This window comes from Gossypium arboreum, chromosome 5, assembly GCF_025698485.1.
Source record: "Gossypium arboreum isolate Shixiya-1 chromosome 5, ASM2569848v2, whole genome shotgun sequence".
NCBI classification, from domain to species: domain Eukaryota; kingdom Viridiplantae; phylum Streptophyta; class Magnoliopsida; order Malvales; family Malvaceae; genus Gossypium; species Gossypium arboreum.
This window is the reverse complement of record NC_069074.1, coordinates 37,207,955-37,234,731: the sequence shown is the minus strand read 5'-3', so window position 1 is coordinate 37,234,731 and position 26,777 is coordinate 37,207,955. Positions and strand designations below refer to the sequence as shown.

Below are 26,777 nucleotides of genomic sequence, written 5' to 3'. Positions count from 1 at the left end.
ACTATTAAAATAAAAAAATTGAATTAATAAATCAAAAATTAAAATAATATAAACAAATTTAGAACTATATAAGAAAATAAATACAAAAAGTTATGCTAAATTAATGATCATATTTAATAATCCATAAATCGTTTTTCACCTCCACCAAACAAATAATGGATAAACCAAAAAAAACATATTTAAAATTGTTTGCTTTGCATTATATAAACAACATACAACAATTTCAAAAATTCATATCATGATATTGTATTTTACTATTATCAATTAAAATAATATTTTATATCTCTCCGATACCATTGTTTTTCAAATACTAATTAATATTGCCTCTTTAAAGAACTATTACTTGCTTTAATATTCCATTCTTTTTATATAACACCAACTTATTATTGCTACCAACCTCTATTTTTTTACCAAAATTTATTCTTATATATTATTTGATTGAATATTCTTTAACTACTAAATGTTATTTATAAAGCTAAAGTTAAATTTTAATTGGTATATAATTATATTAATAATTAAAAGATAATTAGGATATTTATAATTCTATTTAATTAATAACCTTATTTTATATTAATGAAATTAACACAACTTTTTAAAATAAAAAGGAAAAAAGTTATTTTATAATAATTTTAAAATTAAATTATAATTATTTTTAACTGACAAATGTTAATTAAATTATAATTATCATAACATTATCTTATATTTTATGCATCTAGTTTTATTCAAGTAATAATTCTATTTTAGATTTAGCAAAGCTTTGTTTACATCAAACTTTCTTAACTAATAACTGTAAATTAAATTATACTTATTTTTAAATATGTAATTATCACAATTTTTATTAAATTATAATTATTTTAAATATATAATTATCTCAACTAGACACCAACTCAGTGAGGGAAATTACGGAGATGTCCTTTTGTAATTAGAATAAGTTATATTATTTGAGGGTATTGTAGTTTTTATTGTAACAAAAATCAATAAAACATGTTTATGACTGGATTTAAACTCACACCAATTAAATTAGTAAAACTTTAAATTTACCACTCAACTAGAGATTCATTTTGATGTTTTTTTTATTTATATTTTATTTTAATGTGCACAATTTATCACCTACATCAGTTGTATATCTATATTATTTATAAAACCCTTTCTTGAGTTGGTGTCACAAGTCAATCGGACACCAATTTGGTTAAAAAATTATGAAAATATCATTTTATAATTAAAATAAGTTATATTATTTGAATGTAATTTAATTATTTATTTTAAGAAAAATAAATAAGAATATGCATATAATGGAATTTAAACCCACGCCAATTTTATTATGCATGATTTGTGTTTTAAATACGCGGTTATCATTTTTATTTATTTATTATATATTATTTTTAAATACACATTTGTATTTTAAATTTGTAGTTTTATACACTTACGCTGTATGATAAGATTTCTAGCCTATTATAGATAATAGATTAACGAAATACCATGTTTAACTACAAATTTAATAATTTAAGTTTGCTTAAAATTACATATTAGCCATCAAACTTTTAAAAATTATTATATGATTACTGATATTATTAATTTATTACGTTTTGGTCATAAAATCATTAACCGTGGCAACGAATTGATGTGGCACAATAATATATCATTTATAACTAGTCCTATAATTTTTGTTTTTGAATAATTTAATTAGCTTTTTTGGTTATAACTGTTAAATTTTCTAATTCTAAAGGGATGCCTTTCACGAAGATCTAGAAAACACAGAGATTCAACATTTTCTCTTTATGCAGGAAATCAACATAATCCTGTAAGTCAGTGATATAAGATGCAAAAGCAAGCAGTGGCTTTTGAGGACCAAAAACTTGCCTTCCACACATCATTCCATTTCTTGAGCAGAAGAATTAAAGTTTATACTCCATTCTAACATCACCCCATCTAATACGCAATCATTTTTATTTTTATTTTTCAAAATCGAATAATATTTTTATTATATATTTAATAGTTATTACCTAAGAATAATTATACTAAAATAAATATTTTTATCATATATTGTAAATTAATGTTATGTAAAATGTAAAATGTATTTTAATTTATTTAATTGTTAATTTTATAAAAAAATTATTTTTAACCCTTGCACCGTTATTTGTCAAATCACACACAAAATAGATAAAAATTTTAGTTTGTTAATTTTGTTAATGTAGCGGATACATATGGATTGTCATGTCAGTTATTAATTATTTTGAATTTAAAAATTCTAAAATTTATAAAAATATTTTAAAAATTAAAAAGTATAAAATTATAACTTTTAAAATTTTAAAAAATTAATTACATGGAAATTGATATGAATGGGAATGGAGTAAAATGATAGTTTTGTAAAGTTGAAGTAAAAATAAATATTATGCTTTTCTTTTAACATAAGGATTCAGTATTTTTGATGGCTAATGTTAATGGAAATTGTTGCAATGAAAAACCAAATCCACCGCTGAAGATTTATCGCTGGACAAGAAGTAAATGTTTTTATGTAAAAAAAAAAAAAGGAAATTAATTAATGAAAGACCGCGAATTAGAAAGAATAAAAAAAGACTCGACTCCTTTTCCTACACAAAGAGAACTGAAGTGAAGTAAGAACAAAGCAACCACCGATAACGTCGGTGGTGGCGCTTCTCCAGGTGATCAGATTGAACAACACCACCAGCAGCAACAACATATTTTCTCTAACCATGCTTTTCCTTTCTTAGGCTGAGGCTCCAGCTTAGACGGTGAAGTTGGCCGTCCAGGCGGTGGGTACCCATCTGGCTTTAGAAGCCCTGTTTCTGGAAGTGGCGGATCCTGCCTAGGATGAAATTTCCTCTTTTCATAAGCAGCTTTTGGCTCTGTTTCCTTATGATTTTTCTGTGAAAGATGATTCCCTCCATGGTTGTCAACTGGGCGAGGGTCAGATGATGTAAGCGTAGGGGTCTTGGGATGATCCGTGAGAGGACCTTCAACTGATCTCACTGAGGGATAACTTGACGTTAAACTTGAATCTTTAGGCGGATCCTCGATTGGACTTTGATCTTTTTGATGAAACTCGGATGATGATGAAGGAACGACAAGCGATGGAACGCTTTGCTGACGTTCCAGGTGAGAGTTGTCATGACTGTTTTGCTTGTCAGGCTTGTCGTTTTCTGCAAGAACCATCATCGGAGGAGGAGATGCATGGCGGCTATTGGCACTTTGCGGAGAACACTCGCCGGCGCCGGCATGGCTGCCACCAACTGGTTTCCCTGATGGTGGATAAGAATTATTACGTGAAGGCGAGGTTTGAGGAGAATCGCTCATCTCTTTGTGGTGGAAGTCTCCACTGTTTGTCAGACTTTCCCGCATTTGATTTGGTTTCATCAGAGATGAAGCTGAATCAAGATTTGTATTAGCTTTAGGTTACCAAGTTTAGCGTCTTATACAAATACATTTCATATACATCCATTTAATAGTTTTATATGATCAAACATCATATATATAATTGAGTAGGATTCTCAGCTTAGGATAAACGCAGCATATTTTAATGCAAATTCAGCATAAAGTGTCCCTAAACTTGAGTACGTTATTAGCATAAATACGTATAAGTGTATGTAATATCCAAAGAGAGAGGATAGTATGAAACAAGAATATGTAATATTCATTTCTAATCGTTTTATATCACATTAGAAATTTTATTTTAATTTTAAAATTTTAATTTAGATTTAATTTTTTCAAGATGAAAATACTTAAATTTAATATGAAAATGCTGATATGGTGTAAAACTATTAAAAAAAATACAAATGGATATAATAGAGAATCAGAACAAAAGAAGTTTGATTTTTATATTTATTCATAACTTAAGTATTAGGTTACTTGGGTTTTATGATGAGTGATTATATATTCCATATGTATGATTGTTGGCTACTATTATTATTGATTTTTTTTTTTTGGTTTGAGTAAAATTTAGGGTAAATTATACCAACAGTCACTCAACTTTGGGGTAGCTGACAAAACAGTCACTTAAGTTTTAATTCAGTCACTCAACTTTTGAAAAATAACAAAACAGTTAACGGAGCTACCATTTTCTGTTACAGACTTCCATTTTCCATCCCCCTCTCCCGGTCCTCTCCCTCTTCCCCCACCATCCCTTCCCCCACCATCCTTTTGCTAACCCTTTTCCCCCACTCTAATTCTTTCCTTCTCCCCTACCATCCCCCTACTCCGATTCTCTGCTACACAAAGGGAGATAGTCCCTACAACAACACAGCTAATAAAAATTGCACCACTTAACACACTATTAAGACCCATTTCACCTATATTTGTCCCCAAAAATACAACTACAATGGCAAACACATCCGGTTTCTCATTTCCCAGTGGAAGGAGTGAAACCCCAACACTAGTTGGAGTCAACTTAAGCAGATGTGAAAGCTTTTCCAATGAACAGCAAAAGTAATCCGTTGTCGTGTTGCTTAACAAATAAAACAAAGCAGTAAGCCAAACACCCAATACCACATACCCTGCTATCCTAAATTCTTTGCAATCACAATAGAAAAACTTAATGTAATCAAAGAATCCATCCAAAGAACATTGGGGATGAGCTTTCAAGAACTCACATGGATTAGCAAAACCCTTATGATCAAACAATCCATAACACAAAGCAAGGTTGCCCAAGCTTCCGCTCAAATCATTCTCTTGAGCATTCTTATCAACTAAATTTGATGAATTTGTATCAAGTTCACTAATTTTTGTACGAATATCACTAAAATGATCACACCCATTAGTGAAACCAGGTCCTTGAGTCACATGGTTAATAAGCCGAGACAACTGGTGAATTGAGGGTTTCTTAATAAATCAACCCAGGTGTAAAATAGGAAATTCAGAATCAAAGCAAATAATCTATTAAAAATTCCACGAAATCTAAGATTTTTTAAAGCATAGAGACAATGATTAATTCCTTATTGAAAAACCACTCCAAGTTTCCTAGAAAGTGGAATTAGACTAGGGTTTTCAACAAAAACAGATATGAAACCCCAACCCTGGAATTAAGAAGAGAATTTGGATTAAGAAATTCAATCAGTTACCGATGGCCAAAGCATCATACTTAATGATTTTCAAGAGGAAGAGAGGGGGAGAATTAGAGTAAGAGGAGGGATGGTGGGGAGAGGGAAAGAATCAGATTAGGGGAAGAGGGTTAGCAAAGGGACTATGGGAAGAGGGAGAGGGATGGGAGAGGGGGATGGAAAATTGAAGTCTGTAACTGAAAATGGTAACTGGTGACTATTTTGTTAGCTATCCCAAAATTGAGTGACTGTTAGCGTAATTTACCCTAAAATTTATTGAGGAAAAAAGTAGCCGCATGCTTTCGACCTACGTAGCTCCATCAAAATTGGGATTTTCTCATTCATCAAATCTTAATCTTAATGATTTCTACACAATATAATAATGGCCTGAAGTTGTCGGTTCTTTGGCCAAATTATGGAATATATCATTAAACTAAACTTCAAACTTAACTTTGCTTCTGGTTTATCAAGATTCCTCTAACTGGGTCCTTCACGTCACTTTACTTTTGCAACTAAAAATGTTTAAAATGGTAAATGGGAATTATTCCAACATTCCAATGTTGTTGTTTTTTTAAGTTCTAGCTCAATCTATGAACAAAAAAACATATTTAAGTGTACTTGAATTAAAGTTCTTATGGTTGTTGTAATAACAACGTATCAACTAAGCTACGGTTCAGTTAATATATAATGATTAATATGGATAAAAGAAGTTAAGGATGAACTACAAATTTACTCGCTTAACTTCAATAAAATTTCATTTTGAGCAATAAAAAAAGTTTAAGAGTCAAAAAATCCCTTAATAATAAATGAAAAAAAAATAATTAGGCTCTTGAAAAAAGTGTACCTATTGAGTCCTTAATGACCAAAATAATAATAATTACTCCCTTTTGTTAACGAAAATTAGTTGATCGATTTGACCGTTAAAAGTATTAATATGGCTAATGACAGCCACCACATGGCATGCTATATTAACAATTTTTTTAAAAAAATATTTTTTAAAAAATTATAAAAAAGTAATTAATAAAAATACATCTGGAATGAACTTGGATATAATATTGTCTAGGTTCATCATCTGTCCAGATTCATTCTAAATGAGTTTAAAAACTATTAAAAGTTGAGAAATTATAAAAAAATATTAAAATTATTTAAAAATAAAAAATCAAATTTTAATATTTTTATTTAAAAATACTTATGATTTAGGTGCATTTTTAAGGGCTCAATTGCTTTTTTTCATTTTTAAGGTTTTTTTATTTACTTTTAAACCTAAAAAGTCTCAAATTGTTTTTATAATTTAAATATTATTTTTCCGTAAAAAATTCTCAAGTTTAGGACAAGTGAAGTATAAAAACTCCACAAATAAGACCAAAAGATGGATATGGGTAAAAAAAATGATAAACAAAATAATTGGTCACTTCATTTTATTCAATAGAAAAGAGATTCTCAATTTTTTTTGGTACAATTTAAATATAATTTTTTTTCGGATTGAGTCTTAGTTTAATTGACATTAACATTATTTCCTGTGCAGGAGTACGGAGGTTCGAGTGCACTAAAATGCATTATTCTCCTTTTTAAGGGTTGGAGAGGGATTATGAATAGTTTTAGGCTTTATATCAAAAAGAGCGGATATTGTAAGAATCTATAATGACATTAATGTTAAAAAAAATATCTTTTTTTTGTAAAAAAAAGTTTCTATTTTAAGATTCCATAAACTCCACAAATAAAATTAAAAGATAGACATGGTTAAAAAAACTAATAATAAACTACATAATTGACCGCTTAACTTTAATACATTTTTATTTTGATAACAAAAAAAATATTTTCAATATTTTGGTACAATGTAAATATTATTTTTGGTAAAAAATTCTCAATTTTAGGACATCATAGTTGAGTTTAAAAACTCCACAAATGGCCATGGGTAAAACAAATTAAGGATAAACTATACAATTGGTTATTCCACTTTAGTAAATTTTATTTTGATCAAAGAAAAATATTCTCAATTTGTTTGGGTACAATTTAAATATTATTTAAAAATACCACCAAAAATATCAGAAAGTTACATAATTAGTCATTTAACTAAATTTTATGGTGAATAAGAAAAATCTCAATTTTTTTGGTATAATTTAAATATAATTTTTTGGTAAAAGAAATTCTCAATTTTAAGACTCGTTAAACAAACTTCTCATTTTAGTTGAGGTACTATTATCCACTCCACGTGTTTCTGATTTGTCACCTATTTTTTTTACTATCCTATATGTAATTAATTTATCTTTTAATATAAATAAAGATAAACCGGGAATCAATTCCATTTCCTTATTTCTTTTGTAAGCATGCACGTGATGAAGAAAATGGAAGAACAGTCTTCATCGATGGCTAGAATACAAGTACCCAACGATTTGTTATTGTAAATTACTAGCTTCTTTGATAATCCAAGTAGAAGGGGTTTTGGGTGCCAAATTTATGGGTATGGGTTTCATTGTTCTTGTTGATATTTTAGCTAGTTCGGTCCTCCCATGACTCCTCGGCAAGAATTCTTCTTGTTGGTGAGTTTTGAACATACCCGTATCTGAAATTTTTAAATGACAAATGAGTACCTTCGTATCAAATAAGATTGCTTTAATTATGCACAAGGGGCATCAGTCGTTTGCATAATCAGTTGTCCGTGATTCTACTACAAAATATTAATAATAAAAAAAATTAAACCGGTCAATCATACCATACCAAAAATCGGTGATCGATTCGGTCCGGTATGTATTATTAAACCAAGAATGGTATTGTAGAATTAGAAGCGGTTGTCCTCGTTGCTCTCAACCATTTCTCTGAGGCTCATCCAAGATTTTCTCCTTTTACTTGAAGCTCCAACAGATTTTTCTGCATCAGGTGTCATCGGATTGTTTTCGGGTTCAGCCGGTCTTTTGGACCCAGATTTCTTCCTATTTCTCTTTTTCAAATCCAACAAAGTCCTACCTCTAACAGGAGTCACTGAACCATCTGTGCTCGGATTTTCGGCAGCAGCCATTGCAGGTGAACTTGTTACAATTATCTCATTATCTTTGCTTTTTTCTTTATCTGAACTGATAATAGGCTTCAAAATTCTAGACTTGACAACTTTGGAGATTGAAGACGGTTTTGACTTGGGAGGGTACATCTCTTTCATGTGGCCTTTCGGAGTGCCTCGTTTTAGATTCCGATGCAAACAGAAGTGGCAGTTGTAGACTACAGTATTCTGTGTCGAAATATGAGGTTTCTTACGTCTATGCCTTGTGTTAGCTCGATTCCTTTCGATACGAACAGTGCAATTAAAGCCAGGCTGAAGAATTGTCTCACATCTGCAGAACATTAAATAGAAATCAAACAGAGCGCCATATTTCCTATTGCATATAATGTGACAGTAGAATAAAACAGAGTAGATTGAGCAAAATTATCAAACTAGCAATGGAACTAAACAAATAGATTTGGCAATCCAATGTTTGTATTATCTTTTGTTACTTGGCGCTAAACAGTAGGTGTCGATCACAAATCACAATCACATCTAAAAGGTCAAAAGAAACAACTGAATAGCACTTATACACGGGCTCTTCATTTTTCTTTAAAGTACCCATGCCTGAGATAAATGTCAGGCACATATTAGGACATGAAGGTAAGATCCTCAAAATTATGAGAAAGATTGAAAATAATCCATGTTCAAAGCATCCATATCCAACATGAACCTCTCAAGTCCGGTAACAGACTGGGTAGCATTTCTCTTGCTCATAATTCATAAATGCTAAGACTGAAAATAATTAAATTTTGTACTATCTACAGTTTTCTCTAAAACACACCCAGTTAGTTGATGAATTGAAACAGATACTGATATGAAAGCTACTTAAAGCAACATGTTAATTCCTTAGCTTGGAGACAGACATGAGAGAAAACTAAATGTAAGTCATCATGTAGAGAATTTAGTCTCAAACAAACATCTAAAAACAACAACTACAGCAAGAATCAAGAAGTAAACGAGACAACAAGGCAATACTTTTGAACGGTTTGGATGACATGAACCCTCAAAAGAATCTCCCCACATTTTATCCGTTCTCAATGCCTAACATTGCTAAGAGTGGATTCACTCAAGCTAAACCGGTTAGATTTCAATACATTCAAAGTGTATGATTAATAACAAGGAAACCTACATTAAACAAAGAACTATTTTTTAGTCATTAACTTCATGCAAAAAACGCATCCAAGCACTAAATATCAGTCTAAAGGCTAAACATCAAGAGAAAGATTTATCCAGTGTTTGGAGTCAATTGTATTCCGTTATAGGACCCACCAGCACGATACATGAAACAGGGCTGTAAACAAGACAATTGTACCCACTAGCTACTCTGTCCACAAAAAAAGAAACTCAGTATTCAACTTCGTCATTTTTGAGGGACTTTGAGCTATGGAACGAGCCAAATTCGAGTATTCCAATACTTCATTCAAATAACTCCCCAACCTAATCGATTTTTTTCTTATTTTTAATATATAATTGTTGAATTAAGATCAATTGTGCTACTCTGCCATAAAAAATTCAAAATCGACTTCATTGTTGAGTTGAGTTAAAGCTATAGAACGAGGCAAAGTATTCTTATACTTTATTCAAATGGCTAGAGAATCTAATTGAGTTTTTTTTTTTTTTTTTAATTTCTAAAATATTATTGAATTTAGCTCAATATTTAATAAATAAACAAGACAAATCGAGCGACCTCGAGCAGATGGTTATCTTAAAAATTTAAAAGTGAAACTTATATAACTAGAGATGAACTTAGACCCTCAAACTTCAAATAAAGTTCAAGCTACTTGATTTAGCTCGATTACACTTCTAATTGGGAATATCTTACATGACTTCTATTAAAAATTGCTTAATTTGACACGCACATAATCCAAAGGCAACCAATAGATCTCAAATTCCCATATCATGTAGTTCAATACCAGAAAATACTAACCTCTGGCAGGGAAAGAAAGAAGGGTCCTGGGGGATTGCAGAAGCTTCTCCATCAGCAGCCAATCTGTGCCCAAAGAAGGAAGCCAAAGAAGGGATTGAAGATTCGCCGCTGGCCCAGACGGCTAGGTTTTGCAAGTGCTCGTGTTTCAACACAGCTTTGACGTTGGTGGAACCTCCTCCCCACGTTTGCTTCTTGCCGCTTGCTTCTTCTCTGAGTGACACCGTCTTTTGGAACTTTGATAGCGTATTTGCTGCACTTTTCACGCCTCCGCCGTCTCTGCCGCCGCCTCTTACTCTCCTTCCCATGTTTTTGCTTCTTTCCTCCTTAAAGAAAAGTAGAACTATTATTATTAGTAGTAGCAAAATGATCTTGATTAAAGATTGGGTAATTAACCGGGTAAAATGCTGGTACTTGAACATAGCCATATACCTTATTGTTAAAACTAGATAGATGTTCGAATTGATCAAATCACCCGCTCATCAGTAGATAGATTAAAAATCACTTAAATTCATTAAAAAAATTAAAATAAAGGAAAAAAATATAAAAGAATTAATAAATCATAAACAAATTGAGGAAACGAAACAAGTACTAATGGTAGAAAGGAAATTATATTTGTTTTGAGCTAAGTAAAATAAACCAAGTGAAAGATACAAACCAAAACAATGTATTTATATTGAATTTCTAAAATTATAAAGATACGGCAGGCAGCAAGAGAATACCTTAGCAATGAACACAACCCGCAGATGGCAGCAACAGGGCCGGTGAGTTAGCACTTAGCAGCAAACCACACTAAGACTGTAAAAGTAAAAAATTCTATCTGTCATTCTTAAGAACAGGGGGAAAAATGGGATCTGGTAGAAGAAAAAACTTGCTAGAACTAGTAAGAATACTGACCTTCAATATACTCTTATTTGGCCCGGGGGTGGGGACTTGCTCTTTAACTTGGAATTAATTTTGGTTTGATTAGATTTCGAGTTTATTTGTAATTTGGTTTGAAGGACTTGGGATTAAACCCAAAGTGAATTTAGGCTTAGATGGTTTCTTTTTATTTTAAATAACTTTTTTGGGCTTTAGCCCATTAGCTTTTAGTTTTATAATTTTTAATAGATCTATCTATGTATGTAGAGGCCGGACGGCGGCGGTGGCACTGGGGTTCTAGACTTGGAAAGAGCTGCGCACCGCGGAGGCTAGTGAAGGAGAAGAAAGGAAAAAAGTCCGGCGGTGACTCTGTTGGAGAGCGCACAACGACGGCGACGGTGACAATCGCTGACGGCTTAGCAGAGCGGCGGCGCTATGGATTTCAAATAAAAGACGAGAAAGAAGTAGGTGGGAGAGAAGGGAGACAACGGAGGCCGAGAAGAGGTCGAAGGCGTCGGACTGCGGCGGTGCCGACAACGGCGTTGAGAAGCAAACGGCAGGTAGGGGGTGTGAGCAAAAGAAAAAGAAGAGAACAGAAGCGGGAGAGAGAAGAGAAAGAGAAGGAATGAACGGTGGCCTTTGATTGGAGACCAACGAGGAGGCGCCGGCAGTATTGAGGGTGAGGGACGGCTAGGGTTAATTTTTTGGGAGAAAGAAAAAAAGATAGAAGGAAATAAAATATATATATGTATATATATATCAGATTCGAATGCACATATTTGAAGATTATTAGAGATTTTTATTTTTAAATAAAATGTGATTTACTCTAAAATATATAAATAAATAAATTTTCACTTCATCCAATCACAATTAAATATTGAATAAGGAAGCAGTGTTAAAATCTTTCTAGCTGGACTTATTTTTTCTACAAAAATAGTGACAACTTTTTCTTTAAATAAATTCTTGTATTTTGGTAAAATCAAAAAATTTTAAATTTTCAATAAATATATAGCTGAATTTTGAATTGGAAAGGATCCTACACTTACTTTCATCTTCCTTTTGCCTTCTTCTCCATTAAGATTTTGGGATTTCTGTTTATGAACTTGTCTATTTAAAGATTGAGGAATCAAACTTTTACTATTAGGGTTGAAATAAAATGGTTTTTTTTTTGTGTTTAGGGTTTGAAGAGTATATGAATGAGTAAATTTTGATTTGATTTAAAAAAATTATTTTTTTTTAAAAATTTCAAGTTAATTAAATTGAGTTATTTAAACTATTTAAGTCAAATTTAAATAAGTAATTCGAGTTTTGAGTTCGAATCAAGTTGAATTTTACAATTCGAATAAATTGAATAATTAGAATAAGAGATTGGCGTAAATACTCGAATTGCTATCAAGTTTGAAAATGAGTAAATTAGTTTCTCTTTCAACAAAAATTACAAAAAACAACAACACAATTTTAAAAATTCAAAATAATTTTAAAATTCTAAATATTTATAAAATTCTAAAAAATTCTAAAAATTAAAATAATAATGTTAGAACCTAAATAAGTTAAGTAATGATTCAAGTTTATCATACTAATGTATTTTTTTTTTTGCATTGAAAATGTTTTCAAATATATATAGTTTCAATTTTATGTTTATTTGTTAGAACTTAAATAAATTAGTTATCTTTGTAGCAATATTTTAATTTGACATGTTAATTTTTAATTTAAATCAAATAATTTCACTCAATTCGATTCGACTCGACTCAAATTCCATTTCACTTGTCAACTCAATTAACTCAAAAAATTAGCACCCGATTCGATCAAACGCTCATCCTTAGTCCAGACTTCTAATGTGTTACTTTAAGTTAAACTCAAACTTTTACTTTTACTAGTTACCTTTAATTATTGTTTTTTAACGGAAATATATTTGCATTATTTTTTATAATTCCACATCATTATTTATATAAAAAAAACAAAATTGCCACATCAGATTTCTTTAAGGGAGATAACGCAAAATTTAACTTCAGGTTTAAATTTTAAATATTGAAAAAAAATAGAGGACCAAATTAGAACAAATTAGAGTAAAAAGACTAATTTCACAAGTTTCTCAAAGTATCGGAACGATTTACTGAATTTGATCAAATATGAAGTCACACTACAAACATAATAATAACGCTAATTGAAATATAAAAATGTTCAAATACAAAATTAGCTTTAAATAATATCATTTTTTTTGTCAAAAAAGTGATAATTTAATATATATATATATATATATATATATTGTAGCACCCCAAACCCGGCCTAGACGTTATGGCCAGATCCGACATGCCACATCGAAGCATTCAAAACATTTTCGATCCAGAAAGAAAACTTACCGAGTGTTTTAAAAGATGATTTCATTATAGGTTAAAGTGAATGGAAGCATGCACCGTAGGAAACCGGAAAGAGGAGGTGAGTCCATCTGACCGCTTAAGTCCCAAACTCCTTCGGATCCAATCCTAGACATGCAAACCACCATTGCCATACCTTAACGTCATGTATATTTCTAGGAAACCGATTTGATTAAGTCCTTTTAGGAAAAGTGATTAATTTTGGAAAATATCTTCATTGCGGAAGCTTTGCTGTTTTAGTGTTATTTTGAAATCAATTCTTGTTTTTGAAAACGCGCCTAAAGCTATCTAATTTCAACATTTAAAATATAAATATTACCTATCTTAATAAAACATATAAAAACCATCAAAAATAAATAAGCGGCCTTATTACATTTAAAAGCCCAAAACCTCAAACGTAATTAAAAGGATGTCCAGTTCACTAGAAGAAAATCAAACTTTCAGAACGGGTGGCCACTCCGAATTCCCTCACAGCTCCAAGCCCACTATGGTTGGGGATTTCCTGCGTGGATGAAAATAAAAAGGGTGAGTTTGGGGAAACTCAGTGTGTAAGGAAAACCCATTCAAAGCCCAAGTCAGCTCAAGCTTATTGGGCCTAAGCCCATTCAGGTAACAGTGGTACTGGGCCAGAGCCCTTTTCAGATTACAATAAACTGGGCCTTAGCCCTTTATTCAGATAATGAGATGGCCCATAGGCCCATTTCAAAATACATGCAACATCGGTAAACATATGCAAACCCATTTGGGAGACTACTCAACCCACCAACCACTACACTCCACCCGTACCAGCCATACACTCCATGTGGGAATAGCTCAACCCACCCACCAACACTCCACATTTCTTGACCTTCTTCGCTCGCTTAACGATAAATTGAGGCAAAGCCTCCAAGACGTGGACAAGCCACTTTCAGTACTTCCTCCGTCAATATCCCAATCCCATGCATCAGATAATAACAACATGGCATGCAGTAAATAACAACAGTCAAACATGCATTTAGGTCAATTTAACCTTAGGGGTATTTCGGTAATTTATCTCTTAGGGGTAAAAGCGTAAATTTTCCACTTTTAAAGGTATTTCATAATTTATCTATTTTAGGGTTTTTCATGCATATTCCTACTTTTCACGTACTAACGTAATCACGCATCGAGGGTTCTTACCGAATTGGGCCGTTGGCCCATCATTCCAATTTTGGCCCATTAAGCCCAAAAATATCGAGGCACGTAAATCATGCACTTTGCGGTCCAAACATTGCAGCTTACCAAAAACATTAATCGATTTACCTCACGAGCATTCGCACACTCGCAAATTTACAAAATACCGGTTTTCGGCATTTCGGCTTTTCGACTTTTGCCGATCCAGACTAAGAAAGAGGGTGTTAGTTACACACTGCTTATGCGACGATATCTTGATTTGATCCACACACGAACTGCCTACAATTGGATTACTAACACGTTAATCTAACTATTCAAATACAAACTACGTATTAACCCCTTACAATATTCCCCCAACCACACCTACAGATCATAGTAAGCTTATAAGAAAACAATAAGCAACTCATTAACAAATTTTTGTCAATGTTTACCACATAATCATAATTTCACTGCAAGCTGTCTTCCTGAGCAAAAGTCACTAAATCATTTATAACTGGAGCTACGAAACTCCAAATCAAGTGCCGTTAATTTTCCTTGAAAATAGACTCATATATCTTCTATCCATAAAATTTTCAGAATTTTTGGTTTGGCCAATCAATACCAGATTTTTCTCAAAGTTTCCCATGTTTCACTGTTTGACTAATCTGACCACCCTTCATTACGAATCAAATTTCTCATTGTACAGAATTCAAAATATGTTCTTGTTTATTTCATTAGAAACTAGACTCAATAAGTTTTAATTACATAATTTATTTTGCTTCTAATTCTTCTCCCACAATTTATGGTGATTTTCCAAAGTCACGTTACTGCTGCTGTCCCAAGCAGATTTATTACCAAATCACTCTTTCACACATACCTTGCATGCATGTTATTTAAACATGTATATCACCAATCAATCATCACATATCTATGATTTTACTTAAGTATAATCTCCATTTCATCATTTTAAAACACAACATGTTAGCTGATTTTTCCCTTTAACATCTAAGGCACATGCATACTCATTTGTTTGGCTCAACTTCACCTATCTTCCATTTTTCATCAAAAGAACATGAAACAACAACCATTTCCTTCATTTTAATTCATGACTAAATGCTCACAACACAACTAAAAATCAAAATATACTTCAAGAGTTAAGGTAGAATCAAGAAGAACTCATGAACCTCAAAAAAGAAACAAGGTACCAAGAACTTACCTTCAATTTTCCTCCTCCTAATGACCGAATACTCAAGAGCTTTCTCTTCTCCTTTCTCTTCTCTAACTTTCAGCTATGATGAACAAAGATGGACAAAACTTTGTTCTTTTCACCCCTTTTTCTTTTAATAAAACTTCATATTTCATCCATTTAATTCTTTAATTCAAAAGACATGAAATTCTTATCATGAAACATTTACCTAACCCATTATCATGAAACATTTACCTAACCCATTATCATGAAACATTTACCTAACCCATTATCATGAAACATTTACCTAACCTATTATCATGGAACATTTACCTAACCTATTATCAATTTGTATCAATTTGTACCATAAATTATGGATATCAAGTGCACATTTTGTCTACAACAACATGATGGCTCGCCATTTCATGTAAAATGGGAGGTTTGTCATGCAAATCCTCCTATTTTGCACTCCTATTTATTTGGTCACTTCAATTTAGCCTATAGCATTTTCAAACATTTTCACATAGGTCCTATTTCATAATTTCACTCACAAATGACAAAATTAAAGCATGAAATTTTGCCAACATTCACAGAATTCCCGAAAATTGGGGCGTTACATATATATTATTTATATTTACAATCATTTAAGCTTCTAATTGAGTTAGTGTCACAAGTTAACTAAGTATTAATTTAGACCAGAAAATTATGAAAATGTCATTTAGTAATTAGAATAAATTACATTATTTGATGGTACTTTAATATTTTCACTTTAACAAAATAAAAAAAAATACATATATATAATTAGATTTGAATTTTTGTCAATTGGATTGATAATACTTTAAATTTATCACCCAACCAAAATTGTATTTGAATATAATTTATATATTTTAATTTTAATATACACAATTTAATCTAATTTTCTTTTATTTTAATATCATATATATTTAATATGTTATTATGATTAATTAATTTCTAACCATACATTTCATTATTTATTGTATGTTATTTTAAAACATACCTATATTCTAAATTTGTGGTTTCCATACACACATACGTATGAAAAGATTTGTAATCTATATAATACCAAACATTATCTCAATTAAAAATTTTCAGAGGTGATTGTAAAATTTTAATTAAATAAAAATATATATCATATTTAGTATTACTCAAGTCTCTCTCAATGACGTAACTTTATGTGGGTTAATCCTAGAGGTGTGCATGGGCCGGGCCGGGTCCAAAAAAATTAGGGCCCTTTTCTAGGCCCCGCCCAGCCCGAAATAAAATTGTTGAACCCTGCTTGGCCCAGCCCATATTAATTTTTTAGCTTATTTCATTAAATAAAAATTTTTAAAATATAATAAATCAAATACATTTAAAACATAAAACAAATATTAAAACAAGAAATAAATAAAAAATGAGACTAAAATAATTCTTAAAACAATACACAAATTGAAAATATAATAAAAAGTTATTATATTAAAATTGAAAATAAAATGTAATTATGATTAAAAATAAAAATATATATTTTTAGTATATAATTGGGCGGGCGGGCCGGCCTCGTAAAAAGTTTTACCCTAGGCTCGACCCATTTTTTAACCGGGCCTCATTTTTTGCCCAAACCCATATTTCGAGCCTATATTTTTACCCGAACCCTCTCATTTTTTTGGGCGGGCCTTCGGGCCGGGCTGGGTAGCCCAGCTCATGTAACGCCCCTAACCCGAATCCGTCACCGGAATAGAGTTACATAGCATTACCGGAGTTACCGATTCATTTATCATATATTTCATTAATCCGATATCTTTTCTTTTTCACGTTCAAGTCTCGTATTCGAGTCATCCGGATCTTTATAAAGAAATTTGATCGTCGTTTTCATTTATTTCATGTTATAATACATTCAACTAATATTCTAAATAAAATTATCATTTTACCCCTAAAGTTTTAATTAATGATGATTTCATCCTTAGGTTAAAATAAAATAAAATTCTTGCAATTTAATCCTTATTTCCAGCCGTTATTCTTAAACAATTTGATAACAACCCATGAATTCTATAAAATATCAGAATTTTTCATAATTTCAACACTTTTCAATTTAATCTTTAAAACATGTTTTTCCCTGATCTTGAGCTAAATTAATAATTTCATTCAATTTTGTAATTTTAAATAATAAAATAATCCATTTCATGCAAATTGGTCATTTCTAACATTTTTTTTACAAAATTGCCCATAAAATTTTACTTTTATTCAATTTAGTCCATGAGCCTAAAACATGCAAATTAGCCATGCTAGCTGAATATTCATACATATTTTCCTCCTCCTCCTCTCCATTCCACATCCTTGATTTATATAACATGCAACAAGTAACATTATCAACAATTTCACTATTTACTTATATGTATATTCAAAACTGTCCATTTGCGTCATAGTCACTAAATTATTTATATCTTAAGCTAAAGAACTCAAAATTAAGATCTGCTAATTTTCCCTAAAACTATACTTAATATCTTATTACCGTAAAATTTTCAGAATTTTTGGTTTAGCCGATAAGTAAAGTTTATTCTTTAAAGTTACCCATGTTCTGCTGTCTAACAGTTCCGACCCTTCTTCACTAAGAATTGATTATCTCATCGTACGAGATTCGGATGATGTTCCTGCGTATTTCTATTGAAAATAGACTCTTTTAGGATTTTAAACATATAAATTTAATCCCTTAATTATTTTTATCCAATTTTTTATGATTTTCCAAAGTCAAAACAGGGGAACCCGAAATCATTCTGACATTGTCTCACAAAACTTATTATATCTCATGATTTACAATTCCATTGCCTACACCGTTTCTTCTATAAGAAACTAGACTCAATAAGATTTAATTTCATATTTTATTCATCCTATAATTTGATTTCTACAATTTTTAGTGATTTTTCAAAGTTAGACTATTGCTGCTGTCTAAAACTGTTTTAGTGCAAAATGTTGATTTTCATTTTGCCCCAAATTTCACAGTTCATACAATTCAGTCCTTATTTAATTAACCCCTCAATTAAACTAATTTTCTCAATTAATACTTTTCCTAGACATTATAAGTTATTTCATAACTATTGAAATTGATAATTTCCACATAAAACTCTAACTTCAAACTCTTTTACAATTTAGGTCCCAAACATTCACTTTCTATTCAATTCTTTCAATAAAATCGGTATATACAATTTAAAGCTCTAATTCCATGTCATATCATCATATACTTCCAGCACATATTCATAGAAACTTTCAATTTCTTTCATAGAATCAAGAACTAATGAATTCAACAAGTGGACCTAGTTGTAAAAGTCACAAAACACAAAAATTTCAAGAAATAATCAAGAATTGAACTTAATTGCAGTAAAAATATGAAAAACCAGCTTAAGGGAACTCTTCCATGGTGTTTTTTCTGATTAGAATGCAGAAAAATAAAGAGAAATCTAGATAATTCCACTTTAGTCCTAGCTTTATTAAGTAAATTTTGCAATTTTCTAATTTTACCCTTAATTCCCCTTATTTTCTTGCTGATTTCATGCTCTTGCCGCCCAACCCAAATAGACCTTGGGTCTATTTTCCTTTTAAACCCTCTTTCTTTTATCATTTAAGCTATTTAATCATTTCCTACAATTTTGCATTTGATACAATTTAGTCCTTTTTGTTCAATTAGCTATTAGTACTTTAAAATTTCTTGACGAAACTTTAATACTAACTTATTAACACTCCATAAATATTTATAAAAATATTTATGGTTCGATTTAAAATTCTCGAGGTCTCGATACCTCGTTTTCAATTCTAATTATTTTAATATATATTTTTTTAGTACACTATTCACTATTTCAAAATTTTTCCTGACTTCACATTTAACTTATACTCACTAAATTAATAATATTTCCTACTCATTTGTTAGATTTAGTGATCTCGAATAACTGTTCTGACACTACTGAAAATTAGGCTGTTACAGCCCATGCACACCTCTAGTTAATCATTTCTTTCTCTTTTTTCTTCTTTGACATTTAATATAATTATCAAAAATCACCACGGAAATCCAAACTCTTGTAACACCCCCTACCCGTATCCGTCGCCGGAACAGAGTACGAGGCATTACCGAGGAGTACAAAACACTTACAGATAATTTAAATATATTTTCATAACAACTTGTCTCGATTTCATACTATTTCATATTTAAGCTTTACTCACCAAAGTATTTAAAATATCATCTTTATGCAAATAGCACACATGAGGTACATAATTCCATAGTTAAGAATGAACACATTTATCAAACATATTCCACATTCATATATCAATGTCTTACATTTCCATATATCAATAACCGTCATTTTTCTTGTTTTTCAGATAATTATGTGTAACCATTGATAAGCATGTAATTCACTGTTTCTTCCTGTCAATCACAATTTCAAATGAAAAATTCGTGTGAATCAGCTCAACCTCATTAGGTGTTTAAATTCTGTCACTTTGATTCACATACTCATAATTTACTAACATATATATCCTGTCAAACACAATCTCTGAATGATAAAATCACATAATTGAGCTCAATAATAATAATGATAACATTACTTACATTTCTTTTTCCACATGTTACATTTACGACTTACCAACTTGTCCATCCAAGGAACACTTACGGTTTGAGTACATCATGATCAAAGCTGAAATCTAGTGAAGCACATAAGTGCTAAACGGAAGCCTGAAGGCTAATCAAGCACATAAGTGCTAAACGGAAACCCGAGGCTAATCAAGCACATAAGTGCTAAACGGAAGCGTGAAGGCTAATCAAGCACATAAGTGCTAACGAAGCTCAAGGCTAATCAAGCTCATCGAATCGAATCGAAACCCCAAAAGGGTTAATCAAACTAATATGAGTTAACGAAGCTCATAAGAGCTAAACGAAAAGCAAACACGAGAATTCGCAACAAATGCTGAATCTCGGTTTACTTGGGTAATTTACCGTCAATTCATCTTTTTCACTGAAAGATTGTACTTATTTTCTGCGTTCCGTTCCTCCGAAATTCTCAGTTTAATTTCATAACTTTTGTACATAATTTACTTATTTTCAACAATTAACATACATAAATATTAATCACCATTCATAAAATAATATTGAAATTTAATAATATTAACAAATGCTCACTAAATTTAGTTATATAAACTCACAAGTTCGATTTTTGTATTATAGCGATAATTATAATTTCATAATAAATATTTCAAATAAAATATTATATCGTTTCTAATTCAACACTTATCGATTATAATTGGGCATGTGATCAATTTATACACAAGTCATTCATATATTTTTGTATATTTTCCTCCTCCTCCTCTCCATCCACATCCTTAGTATAAACAACACACTTGTAGATAACATTATCTATAATTTTCACTATCTACTTATGTGAATATTCAAGCTATCCATCTGTGTCATAGTCACTAAATTATTTTTATCTTGAGCTAAAGAACTCCAAATTAAGATCCATAAATTTTCCCAGAAACTAGATTCACATATCTTCTTACCATAAAATTTTTATAATTTTTGGTTGGGCCAATTAATACAGTTTATTCATTGAAGTCTCCCCTATTCTGCTGTCTAACAGTTCCGACCCTTCTTCACTAAAAATTAATTATCTCCTCGTACAGGATTCGAATGAGGTTACCATTTGTTTCTCTTGAAAATAGACTCATTCGGGATTCTAAAATATAAATTTAATCCCCTAATTATTTTTATCCAATTTTTTATGATTTTACAAAGTCAAAACAAGGGAACCCGAAATCATTCTGACCTTGTCTCACAAAATTTATCATATCTCATGATTTACAATTCCATTGCTTACATTATTTCTTCTATAAGAAACTAGACTCAATAATCTTTAATTTCATATTTTATTCATCCTCTAATTCCATTTCTAAAATTTTTGGTGATTTTTCATATTTAGACTACTGTTGCTGTCCAAAACAGTTTTAGTGCAAAATGTTGATTTCCATTTTGCCCCAAATTTCACAATTCATACAATTCAGTCCTTGCTCAATTAACCCCTCAATTGAGATAATTTTCTCAATTAATACTTTTCCTAAAAATTATAAGTTATTTCATAACTATTGAATTTTAGATTTTTCACATAAAATTCTAACTTAAAACTCTTTTACAATTAGGTCCCAAACATTCACTTTCTATTCAATTCTTACAATAAAATCAACATATAAACAATTTAAAGCTCTAATTCCATGCCAAATCATCATATACTTCCAGCACATATGTATAGAAACTTTCAATTTCTTTCATAGAATCAAAAACTAATGAATCAACAATAGGACCTAGTTGTAAAAGTCACAAAAACACAAAAATTTCAAGAAATAATCAAGAATTGAACTTACTTGAAGTAAAAATATGAAAAACCAGCTTAATAGAACTCTTCCATGGTGTTTTTCTGATGAGAATGCAGAAAAATAAAGAAAAATCTAGATAATTTCACTTTAGTCCTAGCTTTATTAAGTAAATTTTGCAATTTTCCAATTTTGCCCTTAATTCTCCTTATTTTCTTACTGATTTCATGCCCTTGCCGTCCAGCCCAAATAGAATTTGGGTCTATTTTCCTTTTAAACCCTCTTTCTTTTATCAATTAAGCTATTTAATCATTTCCCACAATTTTGCATTTGATACAATTTAGTCCTTTTTATTCAATGAACTATCAGAACTTTAAAATTTCTTGACGAACCTTTAATACTAACATATTAACACTCCATAAATATTTATAAAAATATTTATGGCTCGATTTAAAATTATAGAGGTCTCGATACCTCGTTTTCGATTCTAATTATTTTAATATTTATTTTTAGTACACTATTCACTATTTCAAAATTTCTCCTAGCTTCACATTTAATTTATACTCACTAAATTAATAATATTTCCTACTCATTTGTCGAATTTAGTGATCTCGAATCACTGTTCCGACACCACTGAAACTTAGGCTGTTGCAACTCTGATGAACTTTTGTTGTCACCGGTTACCAAATGCCGCCATTGACCGCCATTCCTCAACTCTAAATTTCTACTACAAGGCTTTTTTTATCTAAATAATATAAAAATAATAATTAAGTACGAAAATATTATGGAAAATAGATTAATTACAAAAATAGACATTTGTTACAGTGTTCTGACAGTGTGGTATGATATATTGGCGATGCCAAACTAAAATGTGATGACTTAAAATATTTAGGAACCAAATATGTAAATATTCCATTTTAATTGGCAGGTGAAAAAAACCTTTAAGGGTACCGCCACACTCTTTTAAATAGGTAAGAGACGTCCATTCTTTTTATGCTAAAAGAGAATAAAAGAAAACAATAAATAAGAGAGGTTTATGAAGAATTTACCCATTTAAAGTTCGGTGTGCCACGGCACCTCAAAGGTTTTCCTAACTGCCAATCAAAATGGGATATTTGCATATCAGATCCTTGAATATTTTAAGTCATCACATTTAATCTAATGTCGTCAATATATTAGACAGCATCGTCAAAACATTGTAACAAATACCTATTTTTGTAATTAATCTATTTTTCATACTTTTTCTTAATTAATTATTTTTTATATTATTTGAATAAAAAAAACCATAAAAACTTTCGTCTAACATTCTCAACAATAATTTTCAATTCAATAAATTTTACCCGCTTCTATGATTGGAAGTAATACCAACACTTCCCCCTAGCATTCATAGCATTCATCGTCATTATGTTAGGTAAGGCATTTAGGCTAAGCTCCTACCGTGACACTAGTATATACCAAAGAACGTAATAAACAAAGCCCATCCCCTAGACATTACTTGATTTGGATTAAAGCCATATTTGACAGGCAGATGGAACCCCATTCTTCGATATATAGATAAAATGGATGTTTCCCCACCATCCCTAACCACATTTGGCCAATCTTCTTCTAAATATCCAAACCTATTTTTTAAATTTTGCACTTAATGTTTTCGACTTCACACGTTGCTATATCGCGAACACCAAGAAAATTACTAACAATAACAGAAGCAAGAGAAGAGATAAATAGTATATCCTTTGAAGATTACTAACTTGTACGATGAAGAAAACTTGTACGAAGGGAACGTGTAAGGCTCTATGACTAGAAGAAGAAGAAGAAGATAGAGACGAAACAATTTCAAAGAAGGAAGATGTTTCTTTTACATTTCAAAAGGGCAGTTCCATTTTTATATTGGTACTTCTTTTATTTCGAATCAAAAACACTTATTATTGTATCTTTATTATATTGTATCCTTTTAAATTTTGCAAGCATTAAAGATCTGTTTGATTCATTAAAAATGACTTTCAAAAATTAATTTCTGAAAATTTATTTACTTTCCTAAAAAACATAATATTTTTGATATTTGGATGAAATTGTGTAAAAAATTTCTGTTGTTTGACACATTTTAAAAAATATTTCATAAAAACTATTTTAATGAAACAAACATACATATGAATTTTTTTATCTTTTCATTATTTAATTAAGTTTATTTTATATCTATAAATTTATATTTTACATTATTTTTCATATATTAAAAATATTTTTAAAATTCAAATCCATTACAGCGTTATTTTTAGTTACATGATTACCAAGTTAATATTTTTATTTAAAATGTGACATCGACATAATTAACAAAAAAATTAACAATGTTAACAACTGAATTTAATTTTCAATATAATAATATTAAGCTTGATTTAAGTTAACTTTTATATAAAATTAAATTACCTATAGAGAAGTTCTTTTCCGAAAATAGCTTCTGTACATTGACTGTAAATCATTTTTCGTTAACCAAGTTATTTTCTGTTAAACAAATATAAAAAAATACAAAAAAATATTTTTCATAAAACTTTTTAGATCTAAACAAATGGTAAACTACACTACACTGCATGTACTTAACCTATTACCTTACATGCTTGATTGCACTAAAAGAAGCACTATCTTATCTCTCTGAACATGCTGTCAATATTAGCCTTAAAAGCTCTCCAGACTTTACTATGATAAAAACAAAATCTCTTGCAACCTACATTTTGTCTATATAAAAACAAAACTTTACTATGATAAAATTAAAAGGTTGATGACTACCTTGCTATCTTCGAGGAATAAAAAACCCCCCATAAGGTATAACTTACTTATGTAGGCTAATGTTTGGCCATATGTGTCAAAATATCCCTTTAGTAAAGAGAAAAAGCCACATTTTTTCGATGTTTAGTTAGCAACAATTATACTACGTATGAAGGAGGGGATTGGCAAAAAAAGAGAAGCGATAAGCCATTTGAAAAAGGACGTTGATATAATTTATCCACTCTTTGGTGCCTATAATTTATTTATAAGTTTTGGTTAAGCCATTGTCCAATTTTGAGAGAGGAACTATTGTTATACCAAGATCATAATTAGAGTCCAAAGCCCATATAAAATATAAGTCCAAAAGAGCTTATCATAAAAGTAAAGGAAGAAAAAATTCACAATTTTCTATACAACTTGTAATATTTGGTTAGCATCAATCGTGCTACGTTTCGACGAAAAGATAGAGGTGAGTCAACAAAGAAAGGACTTGAGGCCCTAAATTGATGAAAAAGAAGAGAAATATTTTAAGGTAAATGATAAAATATATATATACACATTTTTGTATAATTTTAAACATATTAATCTCTTTTTATCATTTTTATAATGATCTATCATAAAAAGATTGATTTAATATTGAGAAGGTTGTAGGTTTGAGTATGTTGAAATACATTATTTTTCTATTTATGGATTGAGTAGGGACTATAAATGGTTCTAGATATTATATTAAGAACGATCAAAATACCAACTCTAACACCTCTTAATTGAATTCCTTTCTTATAGGACAAGTCTCGACTTAACTAATTTGAGAAGGTGGTAACAAATAGTTAAAATAGACAATTTATAAATAAATTAAATTAAATTTAGTGGGTTTCTAAGATTTTAAAATCCAACTAACTAAATGTTGAACCTATATTTCTTATAGTTTAAGCATAATTTAGATATAAATTTCCCCATTTTTATGCCTTGAATGTAGTGTTTGTGCTAAAAGAACAAAAAAAAAAAAGGCATCAAATTCAAAAGTCAAACTTTTATTAAATCATTTTATGACATAGAAAAAGTTGTAATATTGAAGTAAAATTTGTTTATATATCACGCAAAATTTGGAGTTTCATTTATAATTAATTAAAATATATAAAATTTTGCGTGCCTCTCTTTCAAGCCATCAAATTCAAATTTCATAAAATTATGTATGTAGTAATACAATCATGGTATTACTGATAATCGAGGTCTCAAATTTATTTTTCAAATTATGTGCAGGTTATCATTATATTATTTATTTTGATTTAAATTTTATTATATGTGGATTTTCCGTAAAACTATTCACGTATTTTAATTTGGTTTTGGATATATTTTGATCATTAATCAAAAGTTTTTGTAATGAATTATAGTTAATTCAAAAATTTCATTTGTAATGGTTGTACAACTCTTTTTCAAGCCATAAATCCATTCAGTAACCAATGTCATTAAACTATTAATAAGTTTGTGTTTTGATCACTCAACTTTAAAATGATACAAAATAGTCACTAAATTATAAAAAAAAATTATTCAACTTACTGGGCTGTTAAATTTTTTTTTTAAATTTCAGCTAGCGAATAAACAATGATTCGACGATTACTATGGTGGATCAGTACTCATTGATAAGTAGAATAACATACATTAAATCCAAGTTAATCTAATGGTCAATGTCGGGAATCAGAGAAAAAAATTTTAGATTTTAGTTTGCAAATTCTTGATATTCAAAGCTGTCATGAGAAAAATGAAGTATAAAAGAAAAGGGAAAGAAAAACTTTGATTGGTACAAATAGTGTAAACAGAAAAAGGTATATAACAACGATTTTAACAGCCAAATTACTTAAAAGAAAATTTTCAAATAATTCAAAATTATTTTTAACTTTTCAAAGTTGAATAACCAAAATATACATAGACTAATAATTTAATTATCTTTAAGTGTAATTTATATTTATATAAAGTAATGTATTTAGATTTGCATAATATAGGGTTTATTTATGCATTTTCGGCGTTTGTTTAATAAAAATATTAATGGAGGAGTAAATTTGTGGGTCCAATATGATTTAAACCAAACTTTGGGTATATCATATGCAAA

The 26,777-nt window shown here is 30.0% G+C and overlaps 1 protein-coding gene and 1 long non-coding RNA gene across 2 annotated transcripts; both read right to left on the bottom strand.

Annotated features, from left to right (window-relative positions):
* Window positions 1-7,646: 7,646 nt before the first annotated feature.
* On the bottom strand, window positions 7,647-10,950 carry LOC108450375 (uncharacterized). The gene is made up of 4 exons (XM_053028913.1): window positions 10,913-10,950; window positions 10,738-10,813; window positions 10,019-10,341; window positions 7,647-8,380 (listed from the first exon to the last, which is right to left on the bottom strand). The coding sequence occupies exons 3-4, from the start codon at window positions 10,321-10,323 to the stop codon at window positions 7,834-7,836; spliced, it is 852 nt and encodes a 283-aa protein (XP_052884873.1). The 5' UTR covers window positions 10,324-10,341; window positions 10,738-10,813; window positions 10,913-10,950; the 3' UTR covers window positions 7,647-7,833.
* Window positions 10,951-13,551: 2,601 nt separating this feature from the next.
* Window positions 13,552-15,755, bottom strand: LOC128292698 (uncharacterized). The gene is made up of 2 exons (XR_008282638.1): window positions 15,599-15,755; window positions 13,552-13,753 (listed from the first exon to the last, which is right to left on the bottom strand). It is a non-coding gene; the product is annotated as an uncharacterized LOC128292698 (long non-coding RNA).
* Window positions 15,756-26,777: the final 11,022 nt, after the last annotated feature.

Coding starts and splice junctions, on each gene's coding strand:
- LOC108450375 (XM_053028913.1), bottom strand. CDS start 10,323: ATGGGAAGGAGAGTAAGAGGCGGCGGCAGAGACGGCGGAGGCGTGAAA. Junction 8,381..10,018: donor TCTTTCTTTCCCTGCCAGAG/GTTAGTATTTTC, acceptor AATGTTCTGCAG/ATGTGAGACAATTCTTCAGC.